Consider the following 17037-nt stretch of genomic DNA (forward strand, 5'->3'; position numbering starts at 1 on the left):
ATGCTCTCCTGGGGGCTCCCCAAGGAAGGAGATTGAAGGACTGTGCATGGCACTCCCATTTCTCCAGCATTTCTGCTCTATACAGGAGCCCACTCTTGGCCCATTCTGTTTCACCTGGGTTCCTCTCACCTATTTGCCCATGGTGAAGGACAAGCAGCAGTTCAATGGAGACCTACTCCTGTRCCAGGGGACAGCTAGACAGCAAGAGACATCAACTCTGTGCATGCCCAGGCCTCAGGCTGGGTGACTGGGAAAGAAGAGAGAGGCTGTTGCACCCTCAGCTTGGCTCCTGTTGCTCCAAGTCCCACAAGGCCACAAACTTCAGTCACAGTACAGCAGCTGGACATGGCTGATCACTGCAAATGAGGCACAAATAGTTGCAGAGCAAGAAGAAACACAGTCACAATGTTGATAGTGCATGATATACAGATGTAAAACCACAAGTCAGGAGCACATCCATCTGCATGGCTGAGATCCATCTGAATATCAGGAAAAACTTCTTTACTGTGAAGGGGACTRAGCGCTGGAACAGGTTGCCCAGAGAGCTTGTGGACTTTCCTTGGAGATATTCAAAAGCCATCCAGACACAATCCTTGGCAACTTGCTCTAGGTGACCCAGCTTGAGTAGGGGTATTGGACTAGACRACCTCCAGAGGTTCTCAACCATTCTGTGACAGGGCCATGGGTGTTTGTCTGCATGGCACAACACTGCAAGGGAAGAACAGACCTAGCTTCCCTCAGTTGGCTACCAACRCTGCCCTGACACTGCCTTCTCTCCTCATCAAAACCCCTCAAAAACCTCGCCTGCTATCCCTGCRTGGCACTGCACTGCCTCATGGCACTGTAGCCCTGCACCCCACCATCCCCTGGTGAAATTATTCTCACCAGTATCCCACACAGCCCCACTCTTAGCTCATCCAAAGCTTCCTGGTTTTCTTAAGCATGTTGCAGAGCAGTTAGGTACTGCGAGTCAGTGTTTACTGAGACAAGCCCTGCAGCTGTCACGCAATCTCCCTCGCTGAGAAAGATAAGGTGAGTGCTCATGCATCACTTGCAGCTTCCTATGACAGTCTGATCAGTATAATCCCTCTTTTCAGACAGGAAAGCAAGCTGCATCTTGGCTCGTACAGCCATTGCAGTCTGATGGAAAAAACACTCTTGACATCATTCAACCTCTCCCACATCTGGAGGCAGATTTTTTTTCACTAGCCTTTCAGCTGTGCCTCTACTCCAGCCACTTGTGCCAACAGACACAGTGCATTTTTCCACTAGCAAGCACTCCCGAAGTCAAGAGAGGGCAGGGTAGGTGTGGCCAAGTCCACCTTCTTGAGTTTCACCAGCACGTACCTAGATCTGCCACAGAGGCAGGTGTACCCCCATTTTGATGAACATTGGAAATAGAAGTTGGTCTTTGCTGGCTCACCAGAAACTGAACTGGGGACTGCTGAAGTCCAATGCACAACCTGTGCTTTTTAGCTAGCCAGGCCTGTGCGGGCTCCGGTCTTGTGCAGACAAAGGGTTCAACCGTGAGTCAGCTACACTAGTGAATCAATGAACCAGTGATGAGGGGAAACCGTAACCGTAAGAGGAAAATAATGGAAGACTTTTGAAATGAGCCTTTTCTCATAAGGATCGTTGTTCTTAAGTCAGAAGCCAGCTAATAATAGTAAGGGATTATCAAAGACCACATTTCACCAGTGACCTCCACGTCTTTTATTAATGTGCTCTAACACTGAGCAATCCTCGTGTATAAAATACAAATCTGAATTTTGCAGCTGAAGCTTCTCCATTAAATAACATTCTTCAGATCACCCAGCGCTAGTAAAAAGGAAGGAACGGATGATTTATGAAGTCACAGTTTTTAAAGCCAAAGCCTAAAGAGTTTGTTAAGGATTTTATCTGCACATCCCAAAGCTAGAAATGATCATAAAAACCTCTAATCCACTCTACTGTATATTGCAGACCACAGACTTTTATCCAGTTAATCCTATATAGAGCCCAGGAACATGTTGGACCTCTTAAGCACTTGCTTTAGCTATGTTAGAGAAACAAGTTGGCCAGCTGGACCAGTGGTAGCAAAACTCTCTAGGAACAAAATTGTATGTTASAATTTCCATTTAGGGACTTGATCTGTTCTGTACTGAGTACTTTGACTGTGACCTAGCTAAGCACATAAGCAAATAATGGTTTCAAGTACACAATCCCATAGACTTCAAGGTAAGTACGTATTTTAGTGCCTGACTGAGCTGGGGCTATAGTATTCATTACCTTACAGGGTGAACCCAGCAGGGTTAAACAAGAATATTCTTAAGAGAGTGCTAGTACTAAACTGAATTTTATCAAAGCATAATGACATCCTTGGATGGAAGGTTTTAGGAGAATGTGATATATTAATACTCATCACAAGTAAATGTCCTAAATAAATGATGTCTGCCATGCCACTGGCTCACAAACTTACTCAGTTAGGGAATAATGTTAAGTAAACCTCAAAACTGAGAATGAGGTCTCCATAAGGCGTGTTTTCGTTTGCACTGAACTACAGAAGAAGAAGAAAAGCACTTTGTTTTGCTTTCCATCCAGTTTCCTTTCACCGAGGTGCTCCCTGCAACTCAAAAAGCAGCAATCCACTTCTGCTCCCTAGACCCAGCCATTTGACCTACGCCACAGAACAGGACTACTGCTTGTTGGCGTCCTTGCTGTTACACCAGCGGTACTGCTGAAAATACGTGGAAGCTACTCTGCTGTTGACCAGAGTGTTGCATGGCCTTGGTCCATACATCCTACCTTGGTGAACTTCTGCATATCTGTTCCTCCACACCACAACACCATGCTCACTCAGCCCCTCTGCTGAGGACACCTCCCCTCGTCTCTTCACCGCTGCTCATGGTCAGAGGATGCTCCTTCWCTGGAGCCCTCATATCTCTTTAAAGCATCACCTCCCCCCACTGCACCATCTGAGTTACTCCACCACTTYGCCTCCTGAAGCTTCACTGTAAAATCTTCCTTTTTTGTCCCGAGTGTGAGGGATTCCCACTGTGTAAAGCACTTTGTGAATGAAGGGAACTCTTCCAAGATCTCTTTTCTTGTGGAGGCCCCAAGGAACAGCACACTGCATCATTTTTTCAATCAAATCTCATTGTGTTTATTTGTGAAACATCTTGGACACCATTAATGGGGAAGTGTCAAAGGACTAGCATCATTATTGTTATAATTATCATTATGAAATGAAAAAGAGATTGAGAGCTGCTGGGTGTAATTTTCAAAAGTTTGCCTGAGAGCAAATTACTTTCCTAACTGCTGTGTATTTATGGCTTTATTAGTCACAATTTTCAAACAAATTCTAAATCAACCCTAAGGAAGAAAATATCAGCTTCATTTGCCAAAGTCTCATTTTTCAAGATTAAAAAGAAAATTGCCCAAGGCTCACTTAATGGAAACAAAATCTTTACTGAACTGTATTGAAGGTCAAATATTCTGTAGTATACCCCAATCTTATGCACAGGACACCATTAGTTACCAGTTAACACTCCATCATTAGTTAATGTTTTGGCTCCCTGTATTGAGATTCAAAGGCAGCAAAGCTACGAGCTAGAAGAAATTTCTCCCATAATGTATTAGCCTTCCCTTTGATGTTTAGCTAGATGTATTTCTCAGGCTTCACCCCACAACCTTCATCCTTTGTTAACTAAAGTTTTGGTTGGATTGTCAAAATCTCACTAGCTCAAGAAAAGTATAAATCTTTATCAAAATTTCCTAAGGGACTTTCCTAGCTGGATTTTGGAGTTGATGGATGCTAATGTGCTTTTTTTCCATCAATGTACAGTAAAGGGAATAAYGTATTAGTGACCAACTCAGCAGTAGTGGGGGTGTTTGCTAAAATGTCAGAAACGTTCAAAAGAAACAAATCATACCCCATGATCCTTCAGCCCACAAAGTTAAAACAGCTTTTGCTTTCATCACAACAAGCAAACACTTAACTGCTCCCCACAGAGCTCAGTGTTCAAAGCTGGCCAGGTTTCAATAAAATGTTGTTTAAAGAAAAAAATATTGAGAAAATATATAGCAAGCCACATTCAAGCAATCTGAATCACATTCATCTTGTAGGAGGTAATAATTACAGATAGTCTGAAGAAAAATCCCAGATTTAAACCCTCTTGAACTAATTCATTTAAAACACCTAAGCAGACAGAGCACCCTGTCTGCATTTAGGAGAGATGGAGCAGCAGGCAGTGGGTCGCATGCTGCATGCCCAGAACTCACGCTAGCACTTACGAGACAGTCTGCAAAGCTGCGATACGCAGTCCTGCGAAGATCYGGGATGTAAGCTATTTAGCCAAGCCTACTTCTTCAGCATGAGACCAGCTGAGGTGCTTCTGAGGACAAAGAAAGGCTGCAAATATTAAAGCAGAGGAGCACAAACGATATTCTTGCAGCTCACGCTAACAGCCATGACCCCGGGGAGAACGCACCGGCAGACAGAACACAGAAGGAGCCGGGGAGTCTACCATACTTTTTCCTAAGCATAACAATGCAATGGATAGAACTAATGAGAAATAAATAATTGTAGAAATTGCAAGTGAAAACCTGTCTACAGCTCATTTCCAGCTAAGTCGTGAATATCCAAGCGATTCATATAATGCAGATGAGTTTGCAAACTTCCAAGCGCTTCCTTGGTAAACAAGCTCAAACCAAACACTCCCCACTCCACCCATGACAGACATACACGCACATGTCAGTMATGGCTCTGGCTCGTGAAGAAAACCAAATCTTACATAGCCTTGCTATGGCAGAAGACGCTTGTGGCTGCTCCCGAGGGACGTGTTGCAAAGGGCACTCCAGACGTCTTTAATGAGTCACTAAGCTGCTTCGCATCTCAGAAACAGCTGCCTACAGTGAAGGCTACTGCTGGAGAAACACAGCAGCGTGGCAAGGGCAGAGCCCAGTTGCAAATGCTGGGACTGATCTATTGCTTACAAGATRGATGTAGAAAAAACAAGCAAGCTAGCACATGAGCAGGAGTGACAGGAATCAGAGACGTTTCTCAGGTGTTTGGCTTACCAAAGTGGCCCGTATGCGAATTTCCAAGCAGGAGCTGTGCTGCAGTGACACATTGCTTAATGCAAGGGGACTTGTACGCACCTGTGCATGCAGGTATAAATAAAAAAGGCTGCACTAAGAATATACCTGACTTGTTTCACCAATTTCCTAACTCACTGAAAAACAAACAAGCATGCAAGATCCTAAATGTAGCTACCCACYCACAGTCAAACAGGTAAGAAGGCAGCAGAAACAGGCTCTTTGGAATTAAAAGATCATTTTCCTATGGATCTAACAAGAGAAATCAAACTTTAACTGGAGTTTCTATATGCACAGAGTAGAACAATCCAATTATCAGATGCCAGAATCGGGTACCTTATTACTGTTGGGGAGGCATACTATGAGCTGCACTTCTCAGCCCCAGGGAGCCTGGGGCACCGCTGTGTTCGGTGCTGCACAAACAYGCCGGACAGAGCTTCCAGCCCAAATTCCTAACCTGTCGCCTGCAAGCTCTGCGGAGTCTGCTAGGACAAACCATCCAGCTCGCAGCCCATTCCCAGCACTCTGGGAATCTCTCCTGGCAGCACAAGCTTTGAGCTTGAACATATGAAATAAGCACATCTGAGGTCCCTTGACTTTTTGAGAGCTTTTTCTCTAGGTGGCTGGAGGACTCTGTAAGGAAACAGTCATTTCTGCAGGTCTGAAAAGAGTTAAACKTACATCTTTTTCACATGTAGCTTGCACGAGCAGGTCATATATTTTATTCTCCCTCTTTCTTACCCCTCCCATAGCAATACAAAGTGATGTCAACTCAGTCTGGCCCTTCACTAGTATAGATGGGATACAGAATCTTTCAGAAAAAAGGCTAAATGGTTGACAGAAATSAGCTTCACTTGGATTCTTCCATGACATTAAAATCCAACCAACCGGAAATTAAAAATATTGCACTCTGGAAGCAAAAGCACAATAAAAAGAGAGGCTGAACCCAAGCAAAGTGGGAACTGAAGACTGAAGAAGCACCAAACCTGTTTCAGGCATCCGCTTTGTCTTGCGGCTGGAAGCCTGGCCAGCAAGGTTGCGAACAAGAAGCTATTCAACCCCTTTGTAACGTATATTGTTTTGTTAGTCTGTTTAATCTGGCAGTAAATTAATGCCTCCTGTATGACTGAACAGTCTGAGGTCTTATTTATTATTACTGCCCAGCCACTGAAACTTGCTGGGGTAATATAATCCTCTCCCCTGGCAGCGGGAGCATCCGCAGAGCCGCTGCGGGGGTTGTGATCCACGAGCCAGTGCGTTTGGAGACCCGCAAGGAGACCCACGAGCCTCACTGCTGAGCACCGACACTCAGCACCAGCTGAGCAGGTAAGATGCAGATTCCTCCGCTTGTCTCCTCTGGCAGGCTGAACCCGCTTGTGTTGGGGTCAGAACARGTTATAGTCTTAAGGTGAATAGAATTATGTACTCAGATGAGTTTTCAGAGGTGTGAGGGCTCTTCTATAAGAGTGGGAACGAGRTGCCTTTGATTTCATTTCCAGTTGGGCTTCACAGCAGACAGCACAGGATCAACCTGTATCTTGAACAATCATGAGGAAACAAGTGCCAAAAAYAAACAATAACCATGAATCTAACTTGGGTTTAAGAGACGCAAGTGATAATCTGAGACATTTGCTTGACATGACTGCAATTTCCTTCTTTATTTCTTTTGTGTAATTGTTAAGTTCTAATTAACTTTCACCATTTTTTCCCTTTATCATTAAAGGAGGGAAGGGAGCAAGAACACTGAAAGGGGARGAAAGACTGCTTTTTTTCTGGGAATCTGCCATGCCTGATTAATACAAAGCAAACTGGCAGATTATGATTGTAATYACACGGCCATCCCTTCTGCAGAGAAGCACTATATGACTCATACTGAGCGCCAGAAATGCCCATCTCTTCCTCGGGATCAGGATTCAGGGCTCCAAAATTCCCTGCAGAATGATATGTCTCAGCTTTCAATCCTACAAACCTGTCCTCTGCAAACTCAAATTTCAGTGTCTCTTGGTTAGTACRAAGAGCACACACATTTTCCCCTTTCTGTTATCTATAACATACTCACTACTGTATTTATCTATTTAAATAGCCAATTGAGTTCCAACACGTTTTTAACCACAAGGGTTTCTCCTTTCACCCCTCCCCAGTTAAACAGATGGTCAGACTTATTAAGCAATTAGAATCAAAGTTTATTTACCCATTCCACTGGAACAAGGTTAGAGCCAGTGCCACCTTATGTAGGCTTAAAGATTCTGCTAATTTACTTTAATCCACTTAAACCTTTAAAGCATAGATAATGGAAAACAGACAAGAAACCTCTTACACTTTCCAAATGAAGAGACAATAGTTTCCTCCTCTAGAAGAACCCTGAAAGGTCAGCAGAGAGCTCTTTGACTGCTTTCTTCCTGGAAACCCTATCTCAAAGGTCACAAAACCCCTACCTAATTGCCTTTAGCAAAGAACCTAACTTGAGACACATTGCAAGGTATTTAATTGCCTTTAGCAAAGGCAATTTCTTTAGCAAAGAATGTAACTAGATATGCATTGCAAGGCCCTAAATGGGAACCAAAATCAATAGTTCAACATTTAGGAGGAAATCACTTTTAGCAAGGARACTCAACTGACGATACTGGCATTCTGAGCTTAATATACTTGACCAGGGTGAATTCAGAAATAATGTTGATGCCTGTCATGATCTAAGTGTCGTGGGGGTAAGTGGACAGATTAGACAGAGARCATCCTAGGGGTACACAAACACCCATGGACAATCCAACAGGGATAAGAATATGGAAAACCCCATGTTGCAGATGAACAGAAAAAGGACTCCCCATGTTTTTATGCRCAGTATGGCAGGACGCTGAAGGGCAAAGGCCCCCTTTTACATTCTTAAAATCTTGTTAAGTTCAGTGCCCAGATGAAAGACAGAAAAATTACTGGCAGAGCCGATAAGTTCATACAGAAAAAGCAACAAACAAAAAGGCAGCCACACACTGCAATTACAAAACAGATGTTTCTCTTGCATTCAGATATATCCAAATGCTTTATCGCTCTTCACTCATTAAGTACCCGGATCTGRACAGCCATGTGAGGTACATAAGCATTACAGAATCCATTTAGGGAAAAGGAAACTGAGACATAGTTTCAGGATGGCACAAGATTACAGGTAGCCTCTACCAGAATTGGAAATGGAGATTTTTAGACCATCAGTCCCTAAACTGACTGAATTAAGTAACTCCTGTGAAACCGCATAGTGAAATTGCTGTAAGGCCTCAAAGTGAATACGATTCATCAGACCACTTGCACTGGCTTGTGAATCAYGGGCTTAAGGAAAACAGCGCACACTAAACCTTCATCCATAACACCACCTCCAAGGACTTCAAAATGGATCATCCTACTGGAACTTGAAACAGGAACAGAAGCTCTTACCTTCAAAAGCAATTGTGGGGTGTTCTTTCCTGACACATTGCTGATGTTCAGCTTCAGAGTATTCAGGTACATTCTGTGATGCTGAGAGATGAAAAGCAAGAAGAAAAAGGCTTGGCAATGACAGGGAAATAGCCTTTAATCTTGAAACAACCATGACTGAAGGGCGGCTGCAGATCTAGCTTCCAAGGTAGACACGGGGAGGATACCTGAAATAAAAACAATTCCACTTTCAGAAAGATGAACGTTTATCCGAAGYGTGTAACACAGGTTCAGCAGCGTTGAGGTTCCCCTTTCATTCCAACCTCGCTTGTGCTGAGTACACATGACAAYATTCTGCAAAGAACACTTTAAAAAAAATGAGCCAATTCACAATCATATTTGGGCTGCTAACTTCAAAAAGAAATGATGTGCACAGCTCCCTAAAGATCTTTGTGTACTTCTGGCTGTTTGTCCTCATACAGAAACTGGAGCGCGATGCCCAGCACTGACAAAGAACAAGAAATCTGCAAATACTCCAGGTGTAAATACGTCCCCTAATGCAGACACCTTACTCCTCAGTTCCACAGTGTGTCGTGTTACATTCAGGAGATTACTAAGGGTAGGGCAACTCCAGATGTTGCTACAACACGTGTGATGAAAACTGTTGTAATAGGAGATTTATACRTTTTAGCACTGCCTTTCTAAATGTCTTGAAACAAGAAAAAACAATTTAAAGGTGTTGCCASAAAAGTGCTAATTAGGGTGCAGAATAAAAATTAAAAGAGCTTAATGGAGGGGAAATGGTGAGAAATGAGTCAATTGCCTGCATTACTGGGGGATGCTGTAGTTCCCAGTCACAAGAAGCAAGACACAGCTGAAGAGGAGCAGCACTCCCTCCCTCTCAGGCTAGGAGAGGGGCAAGCCATGGCTTTTCTACAGGAGCCATTCTTAACAAAAGAAGCAGAAAAGATATAGCTAAAAGCACTCSCAGGGCCTACCAGGCCTGTGGAAGGGCATGGAGGATTAATTAGCCAGTGCCACAAGCTCCCCAAGATGTTGCTGCAGCTTAGGAAAATCTGCATTGCCAAATTTAATCTTAATGACACACACGTTGTATTTTCCTATTGTAACTTTGTCCAGCTATTGCAAGAGTGTGTTTTCAAACAGCCTGCTGCACTTAAGTCTTATCTAGTGATAAAGTTGATTCTGATTAACTTCACATACTAACAAGATCTTCAATTCCTATAGGTGTAGTGACCCTCGAAGGCAGTGTAATAGTCAACTCCTTCAGTGCCTGATACCTCTGTATTTTATTTGGAGTCCCCAAGACAGCCTCAGTGAGCTGTACTGGCCAGCCTGGGAGCTGGTAACCTGAGGCACCAACAAGCAATGACAGACTAATGGCATGGAGCAAAGCTCCGCATGGGACAACACCGCAACCCTGCGGAGCCTGAAGAAGTCTCCAAAGRTATTCAAGCATCACAGGAGCAATCATGCACTGCTCACAGGGCTACCGGAAACAGCTGGCTTGAAAGACAGATTCTGTGTTTCATCTTTATCTATATTTCTCCAGGATTTTAAACACTAGTATAAAGATGAACTGCCAGTGCATCTATTCCGTGAATTCTCAGCAGCTGCTACATGCTGTTGACTGAAAAATAACAGTGAGGTGGCATTTAGGATTTAAGGTCTTTTTTTCCAAACTAGTGCAAATGAGAGATTACAGCCTTTCACATTTTTTCCAGTCCCTAACACATAGGGCTTTATAAAACCTCCCTCCAGTTATCCCAAGCAGGTTCTACAGCACTTCGCTAAGGAGGATTCTTTTTTAAACGTGGCAAATATCAAGCTGAATTAAAAAGTGGGAGTGACCGAAGTAAGAGAGATGAAATCATCCAGAGCTAAGGCCAGCACGGTCTTTAGTCATTAAGTGCAAGCATACTGCTGGGCATACATAAATCGGTACCACGGCGTCTCAGATGACAAGAGATGTACAAGTCACATTATAACGCAAATTACTGACAGTAAAGCATCAGATTATGTTTTCAGCCGTTGGTTTACCTGACAGTTGTTTTTATAACAGATCCAGGAGTTAAGTACAGTGCACACGTGAACCCTGGAGAGATGCATTTTGCTTAGCTCTTGGATTTATGGTTGCAGGAGAGACAAAAACAAGCTTTCCTTAGACAGGAGATGGCTGCTGCCGGGAAATGCACAAGAGATGTAAAGGACTTCTTCAYTGCCAGATAACCGTGCTGGAAACTGGAAGAGACAGCCGTTTGTATGCACGCTGTCCTCCTCCCAACGCATCTGTAATTGGCTAATTCTGGAAATAAGGTGCTAAGCTAGAGAGACCTTTGATCGGAATTAATATAGCCATTCTCCTGTACTAATTATCCAAACAACGATCTCAAGTCAGGTGGATGAAATTCTCTAATAATCAGGTGATGGTCCTCAGCGACACATGGTAGGGCTTCCCATGCAGGCCTCCAATGCTCCTCTAAGACTTGATGGGGTCTAGGATCAGCAGAAGAGTAAATCTAACCTTCACACTCATCAGGGTCATGGAACCATAAAAAGCTGCATACAGGAAAGCCGCATAATGTCCCACAGCCCATTCTCTGCCAAAGCAGTGTTCCTTATTGTACATTTACTACTGTTTTGTCTGGACTAGTTGCAAAATGTGCCAAGTAGCTGGATTTCTGCCACTTTCCCTGGGAGATTTTACCACAGCCCAACAGACTTCTGTGTTCCTTAGAAAGCTGTAACCTGTATTTGGGGTAAAGTTCCAATCTCTTTATTAAAGTTCGGGTTTATCATTGCAGGGAAATCCAAAGCGTGCATGAAAATCATGGTTTCAAAATTAATGTGAAATGGAAAATAATATACAAGACAAAGATGAAAAAGAAACAACATAAAAAAAAATCTTTGTATCCTTCCCTATCATCTCCTCTGCTTCCTTCCTCTGAGTCTACCCAATCTGTGGACTTTTCATGTGCCGAAAAATTAAACAAAATCAATGTCACGTACAGCCCTGAACTGATACCCGCTGACTACAGTGGATAATGCCAGCTTGATCAAGGGTGACAGAAATCAGAGCCCTAGAGCATCAGTGAACAACAGTCAGATACCAGATAGCACTGCAAAAGGTTACCTCTTCAGGCTGCCCCTTCCTAGGCTGCCTGGGTCACTTTCTTCTCAAYGATTTTAAAAAGGCTTTAAATAAGTAATTGCTACTCCTAGTTGCTGCAACTTTATTTCTGGAAAAAACTATAGTCCATATATGAAAAAGCACCACATGCAGCAGATCAGTTGTATACCAAAAACAAACTACTAATTGCCTGCAAGAGTTTGGCAGCTAGCTGTGAAGTGTAAATGTTTTAATAGCCAAACTCAAGCCTCTGGTTTTGCCCCAGCTGTAGATTTTCACTACGAGGGCTGGAATCTGAGCAGCGCTTAGGACCAGTCTGCCCTGGCTGCACTGCTAAAACCCTGCACAGGGCAGACTAGCTGGGGTTCACACTGCTGGAACTTGCCCTAGTGTTAAGCCATTTAGACACAGTTTAAGTGCTATAAAAAGAGGTGTTCCTCTTAGGATCTCTCTGCTCAAAATGGCTTAGGGCTCAAGAAATCAGCTGTCAAGGCTTCAGTACAGATGAGAGACAAGAGCTCAAATCCCCAGTTAAACTGAAATCCCAGACAGGACATACCATTTCAATTCTTTATTCACTCATCCTGATGTATCTTTACCACCCTAGCTAGTCTCCCCCCCTCCCCCCCCAAAAAAATGCAGACACAAAAAAAAAGGATAAAAATGTCCAATAAGATTATCTATCCAAGTTAATCTGCCCGCTCCCTCCTGCGAGCAGGTCCTCTGCTCCTCTGCGCAGTGCCCAGGCCCTCTGATGAGGGCTTCTCCGGCACAATGAATCCCTCTGGCCCTGCGCCAAAAAGGTCAACCCGTTCAGGCTCCATTGGATCCAGTGACATATGCTCCAGAGAGAGGTATTTTGTAGAGCACCACTTTTGCCACCATCCTCTTGTCTCTTAAATCAGGATCTCTTTGCTCATGCACCTCCCCAGCCGTAACTGGTGGCACTGGAAGGGAAGCGCTGATCCTTCTCGGTAAAGGAGATCTGCATGCTAAACGCATCGCCCAAGCTGAGATTTGCAACCACACCATCCATATGAGCACAAACCCGCTGCCACAGGCCCATTCCTCACCCAGGCCCTTCCAGCGCAGCCTGATAGGGGTAGCATATAATTCTGCCTTGCCTCGTGGCTTCTCTCTCTTGCACAAGCGCAGCATTCAGGGGATCACCCACAGTCCCTCCCTCATTCATTCTTGGGGCATGAGTCTTTTCCAACTCACCCTGCATTGTATCATTGTAACTCCATTGATTTCCCAGGAACTAATCCTGATTTACAGAGGGTAACTCAGATCAGGCCCCCTTTGACTAAAGCTCCATGTCTAAAAGAAAAATACCTTCAATCAATCTTCAAGGCTTTAAAACAAAGCACACTTTAAAAATGGCTGTACCAGGAATACATATCCTGCTTTCCTCTGACTATAACTCTCATTTTGACTTAATAAAATGTGACAGTGAAGTTTAAGGATAAAAGAAAACRCTTCATCTTTCATTTTAAAGAGAAGAGATGCCTTTAAAAAAGACTAAAAAAAGGAACCTCCCGAAAAAACGCATTAATTCCTCCATTCAGATTCTTCTGTGATCGGCATAGTTATGATTTTATTAGAATACAATGACAGAGAGAAGATGACCAGTGGAAAGAGGTGAATACCAAAATATTCAGAAAAGTACTGTAAGAAAAAAGGCAATAAATATAAACTTTGCAGCGCAAGGCAGCTCAGCAATGAAGCGATGACAAGCTGGCACAGGCAGCTCTGCCCTAGAAAACCGAGAACGCCAAGGCCAACAAAACCACGGTCCTTTCTCTATTCATACGCCTCTCTTYGCCCTCCCCTACCACCCTCACCAGCTGGAATTCGTTCCATCGGACTAGCTCCAAAGGCTGTTTCACACTATCGAAGAAAAAGGCACAGCTTTTCCCTCTGTCCCCGGCCACGTCAGTGCGCTCAGCTCTCCACTGTGCTCGTCAAAAAATGACACTGCAGTTGCACGTCCTCACGTCAAATCCCATGTACACCTGTAGACTGGGCTCCTGCACGCTGAGTGTATTTTCATTTATTTATTTTGAGGCAAGGGCATGGGACTGATTGGTCAAACTAGTGATCAGATGAGTTTGTGAAGAGGTCTTGTTTTGCTTTAATTAAATCGCCCTACGATCTTCTGAGTACCTCCAGTTTCACGACCAGTTACACTTTGCAGTTCTTGCTCCGGTTGGGTTTTGTTAYGCTCCCTCGCGTCTACCTTGTTAAGAGATTCCCATGGCCTTCATTACAACACACATCTTCACAGTGAGCTTGTTCTCACCCCAGGAAGACAGGACGACATTTTCATGCATATAATCCAAGGGTTATCATTTAAAAAAACCCTGCAATTCAGCAGCAGGGAGGATCACAAGAGTGTGCAGGTAATATGCTCTCCTGTGGCAAAGTAGAAACCTGAGCTCCATCCTAACCATTGCATCACTCTCAGCTCCTCCCTTTCACAGCATCTGTAACGTGCCAGTTACAGTATCAGAGTAGCTTTTACACCAGGAATAAAACAATCGAGATCTGGCAATACAAGTTCCTTTATTGAAACCTTCCTGTTATGTAGATATATATAAATAATTCAGTTAACTCTTTGCAAAGGAGAAATCAGTTTAACCTAATATACTCTAAGGTTCACRGCTCATGAAGACTGTAGCAGAGCTGAATATTAATAGTTTACAGTCAGAAATTGGAGCCAGACTCTTCTCAGTGTTGCCCAGTGACAGGACAGGAGGCAATGGGCACAAAGYGAAACACAGGAAACTGTCTGAACATAAGAAAACATGTCTTCACTATGAAGGGAGGTTGAACACAGCAACAGGTCGTCCAAGCAGGTTGTGGAGTCTTCATCCTTGGAGATACTCAAACTCCAGCTGGACGTGGCCCTGGGCAACTTGCTCTAGCTGACCCTGCCTGATCAGGAGGTTAGACAAGATGATCTGCAGAGGTGCCTTCCAATCCCAGCTATTTTGTGATTCTATGATTTTTAGGACTCTATCACACAGAATACGGATACTGTATTTAGGGGCATTTTATTTCTAAAGCATTATTTGACTGCCGTTCAAATTCACCCAAGACAGATCAAGCTCTCAAACCAAGCCCACAAAATGTTTTCACTTGGATTAGGTAACAGAGAATGAAAATCTTCAATAGAGGCTCAGTATGAAATGAATARGTGCGTGTCAGGCCACTTCTTTATGGACTAGTGTATAAACCCAATGAGCTATCATCAGCCACCACTTGCTTACTTGGCCTCAGCAGAGCAGTTAATGGCTGAATGCTCCTGGAAACTGAAGTGTTTCCTCACCTTTAGAGGAGGCCCTCCAGAACAGGAACCTATTATAGAAAGCTTTCATTAAATAAAGCTGATTCAACAATAAAAGCCTGTGTAACAGAGTAAAATATACTGTACTGCTGGGTTCCTGCCAAACCCAGTGGGCATAAATAAATATCTGTTCTGCTGACACTCAGACCTACTCTTGAACAGTGCTAACCTGACCACACATTGAGTGCTTCCCCAAGTGCTTCAAGAGGCCCTCGCCAAAGGGCTCTAGAACTTCTTTTTCTGGCTACATATAATATAAAGATATGAGAGATTTTGTTAGGGTTTGTTTGGGGTATGAATTTAGCACTTGTGAAGGTGCCTTGGAGTCTGAAGTCTTCTGTTTATCCCAAGATCGTATTTGGCAATGAAAGCTTACACACATTTATTTCCCCAGTGGTATGCCTCAACAGTTCTCTAGAAGACTACCTTTATAGTAGGACTGGAAAGACCTGCTGRTCACGGACTGACCTCTTTGCGAGACTATCAACAGTGATGTCAAAGTAAAGCATTTTTTGTGATTCTGGGATTTAGAGACTGATTATGGAATTATTTCTCATATGTTGCATCTGTGAAATAGAGGCATGAAGACAGCCTCCCATCTGCAACGGCACAGTTAGCAGCATGCAATGGATGCTACAGTACTTAGCATCATGGAGATGCAGACTCAAAGTTTCCTGCAGCCTGGATTGGAGATCAGGAGCTCCTGGCTCCCAGTCAAAGCTTCTGGATAGTCTATGAAAAAGACTGCTCAACTGACCATTACACACAGTCCAATCGTTGAGGGGTCTCCAGGGCCCACAGGACAGCAGCAAGAATAACTACTCTAGGCACCCTGTGCACAGCAGGGCTGGGTGCCCAGCGCTCTGCATTGCTTGCAGCACAGTCTCTGCTCTCGCCGTACGTGTGAGGTAGAGTCCTCTGCAGTAAATCCAGTGTGCCAGGCAGGCTGTTCACATGCAGCCCAGTACACAGTGCAAGCACAGTCGATTCAGCATCAGGCTTGCYGCAAAAAGTCTGGTCGTCACCAGGGCTCTTTCTGGCTGGAGATTTGGTACTCAAGTCTATAGGCCCATGCCTTAAGATTACAGAGATGTTCTGAAATCATGAATGCAGCTGCTCTTCTTCAAGTCGCTTCCCTGCACAACGTGGAAATGGCTTCTATATTTGCAAATTATTTGCAGAGCTACAGCCCCTAACACCGTGCTGTGTAACCAATGTTGTTTCAACACACTCTGAAGCCTGACTGTCTGGAGACACTAAGCTATTTCTACTGATTTCCAGACACGTTGTGTTGCAGCTCATACACTTCCAAACTGCAACTATGACATTACTGCTGGGAAACTGAGGCATGACACAATTCAGTGACTCAGTCACCAGTAATTGCAGTTTGGTTTTAATAGAATCAGAAAATGAAGTCAAGTCTCCCTGACTTTTCCAAATGCTTTTGACACAGGGCCTTCCTTTTTCTCCTAGTTTAATATGCAAACTGTAAATATCCTTGACTTTTAAGCTATTGGAGTACCAACCCTAGTTTTACTGGCATTGTTTGCTTATTCAGCTTTAATTACAGGTCCGATTGGAGATATCTGATGGGATGTTAGTAAAGAAGTTAGGGATAGTGACTCCAGACTGYAGTAGACCTACTATAGGCTGGTACCTTGCAAGCTCTCTCTTGAGCTCTTTGCTGGCAAGCCATGGACAAGTGCAGCACCCAGACTGTGCTGAGCAGACAGACAACCCTGCTAAACTCTGTAGCAGCCACTGTGGTGGCCTTGTAACTGCACAATTGGGAAAACACCAAGAACAGGAAATTTTAAGAAATCCTATTTCTGCCTGTGACCTAAAACTATCTCCGTATTTAGGTCTTCAGCACATGAGAACGGAGCCATGAAATCTCAGCACCTGCTAACCTCCCACTTGAGAGTCAGCCACAACATATGGCCTCGAATTTCCACAGAGCTTTTTTTTTTTCTTTTCCCCAATCTGAAGACTCCAGTGCATGCTCCAGGTCTTTAGCTCCTGTCATCCACCCCTTCTTCAGCTCCGTCCCACAMACCCTCCT

At 43.9% G+C, this 17037-nt stretch overlaps 1 protein-coding gene across 3 annotated transcripts in view; it reads right to left on the reverse strand.

The window, feature by feature from the left end:
• SEMA5B (semaphorin 5B) overlaps nucleotides 1-17037 on the reverse strand; it is a 185624-nt gene that overhangs the window by 126160 nt on the left and 42427 nt on the right. For all 3 annotated transcript variants that reach the window (XM_085311013.1, XM_085311014.1, XM_085311016.1), the window contains exon 2: nucleotides 8497-8702. In XM_085311013.1, coding sequence (XP_085167139.1) covers nucleotides 8497-8650 — 154 coding nt within the window. In that variant the 5' untranslated portion in view covers nucleotides 8651-8702. The remainder of the gene's footprint in view (nucleotides 1-8496; nucleotides 8703-17037) is intronic.

The sequence above is a fragment of the Rhea americana genome, unplaced genomic scaffold, assembly GCF_003343005.1.
Source record: "Rhea americana isolate MKP2758 unplaced genomic scaffold, rheAme1 scaffold_33, whole genome shotgun sequence".
NCBI classification, from domain to species: Eukaryota; Metazoa; Chordata; class Aves; order Rheiformes; family Rheidae; genus Rhea; species Rhea americana.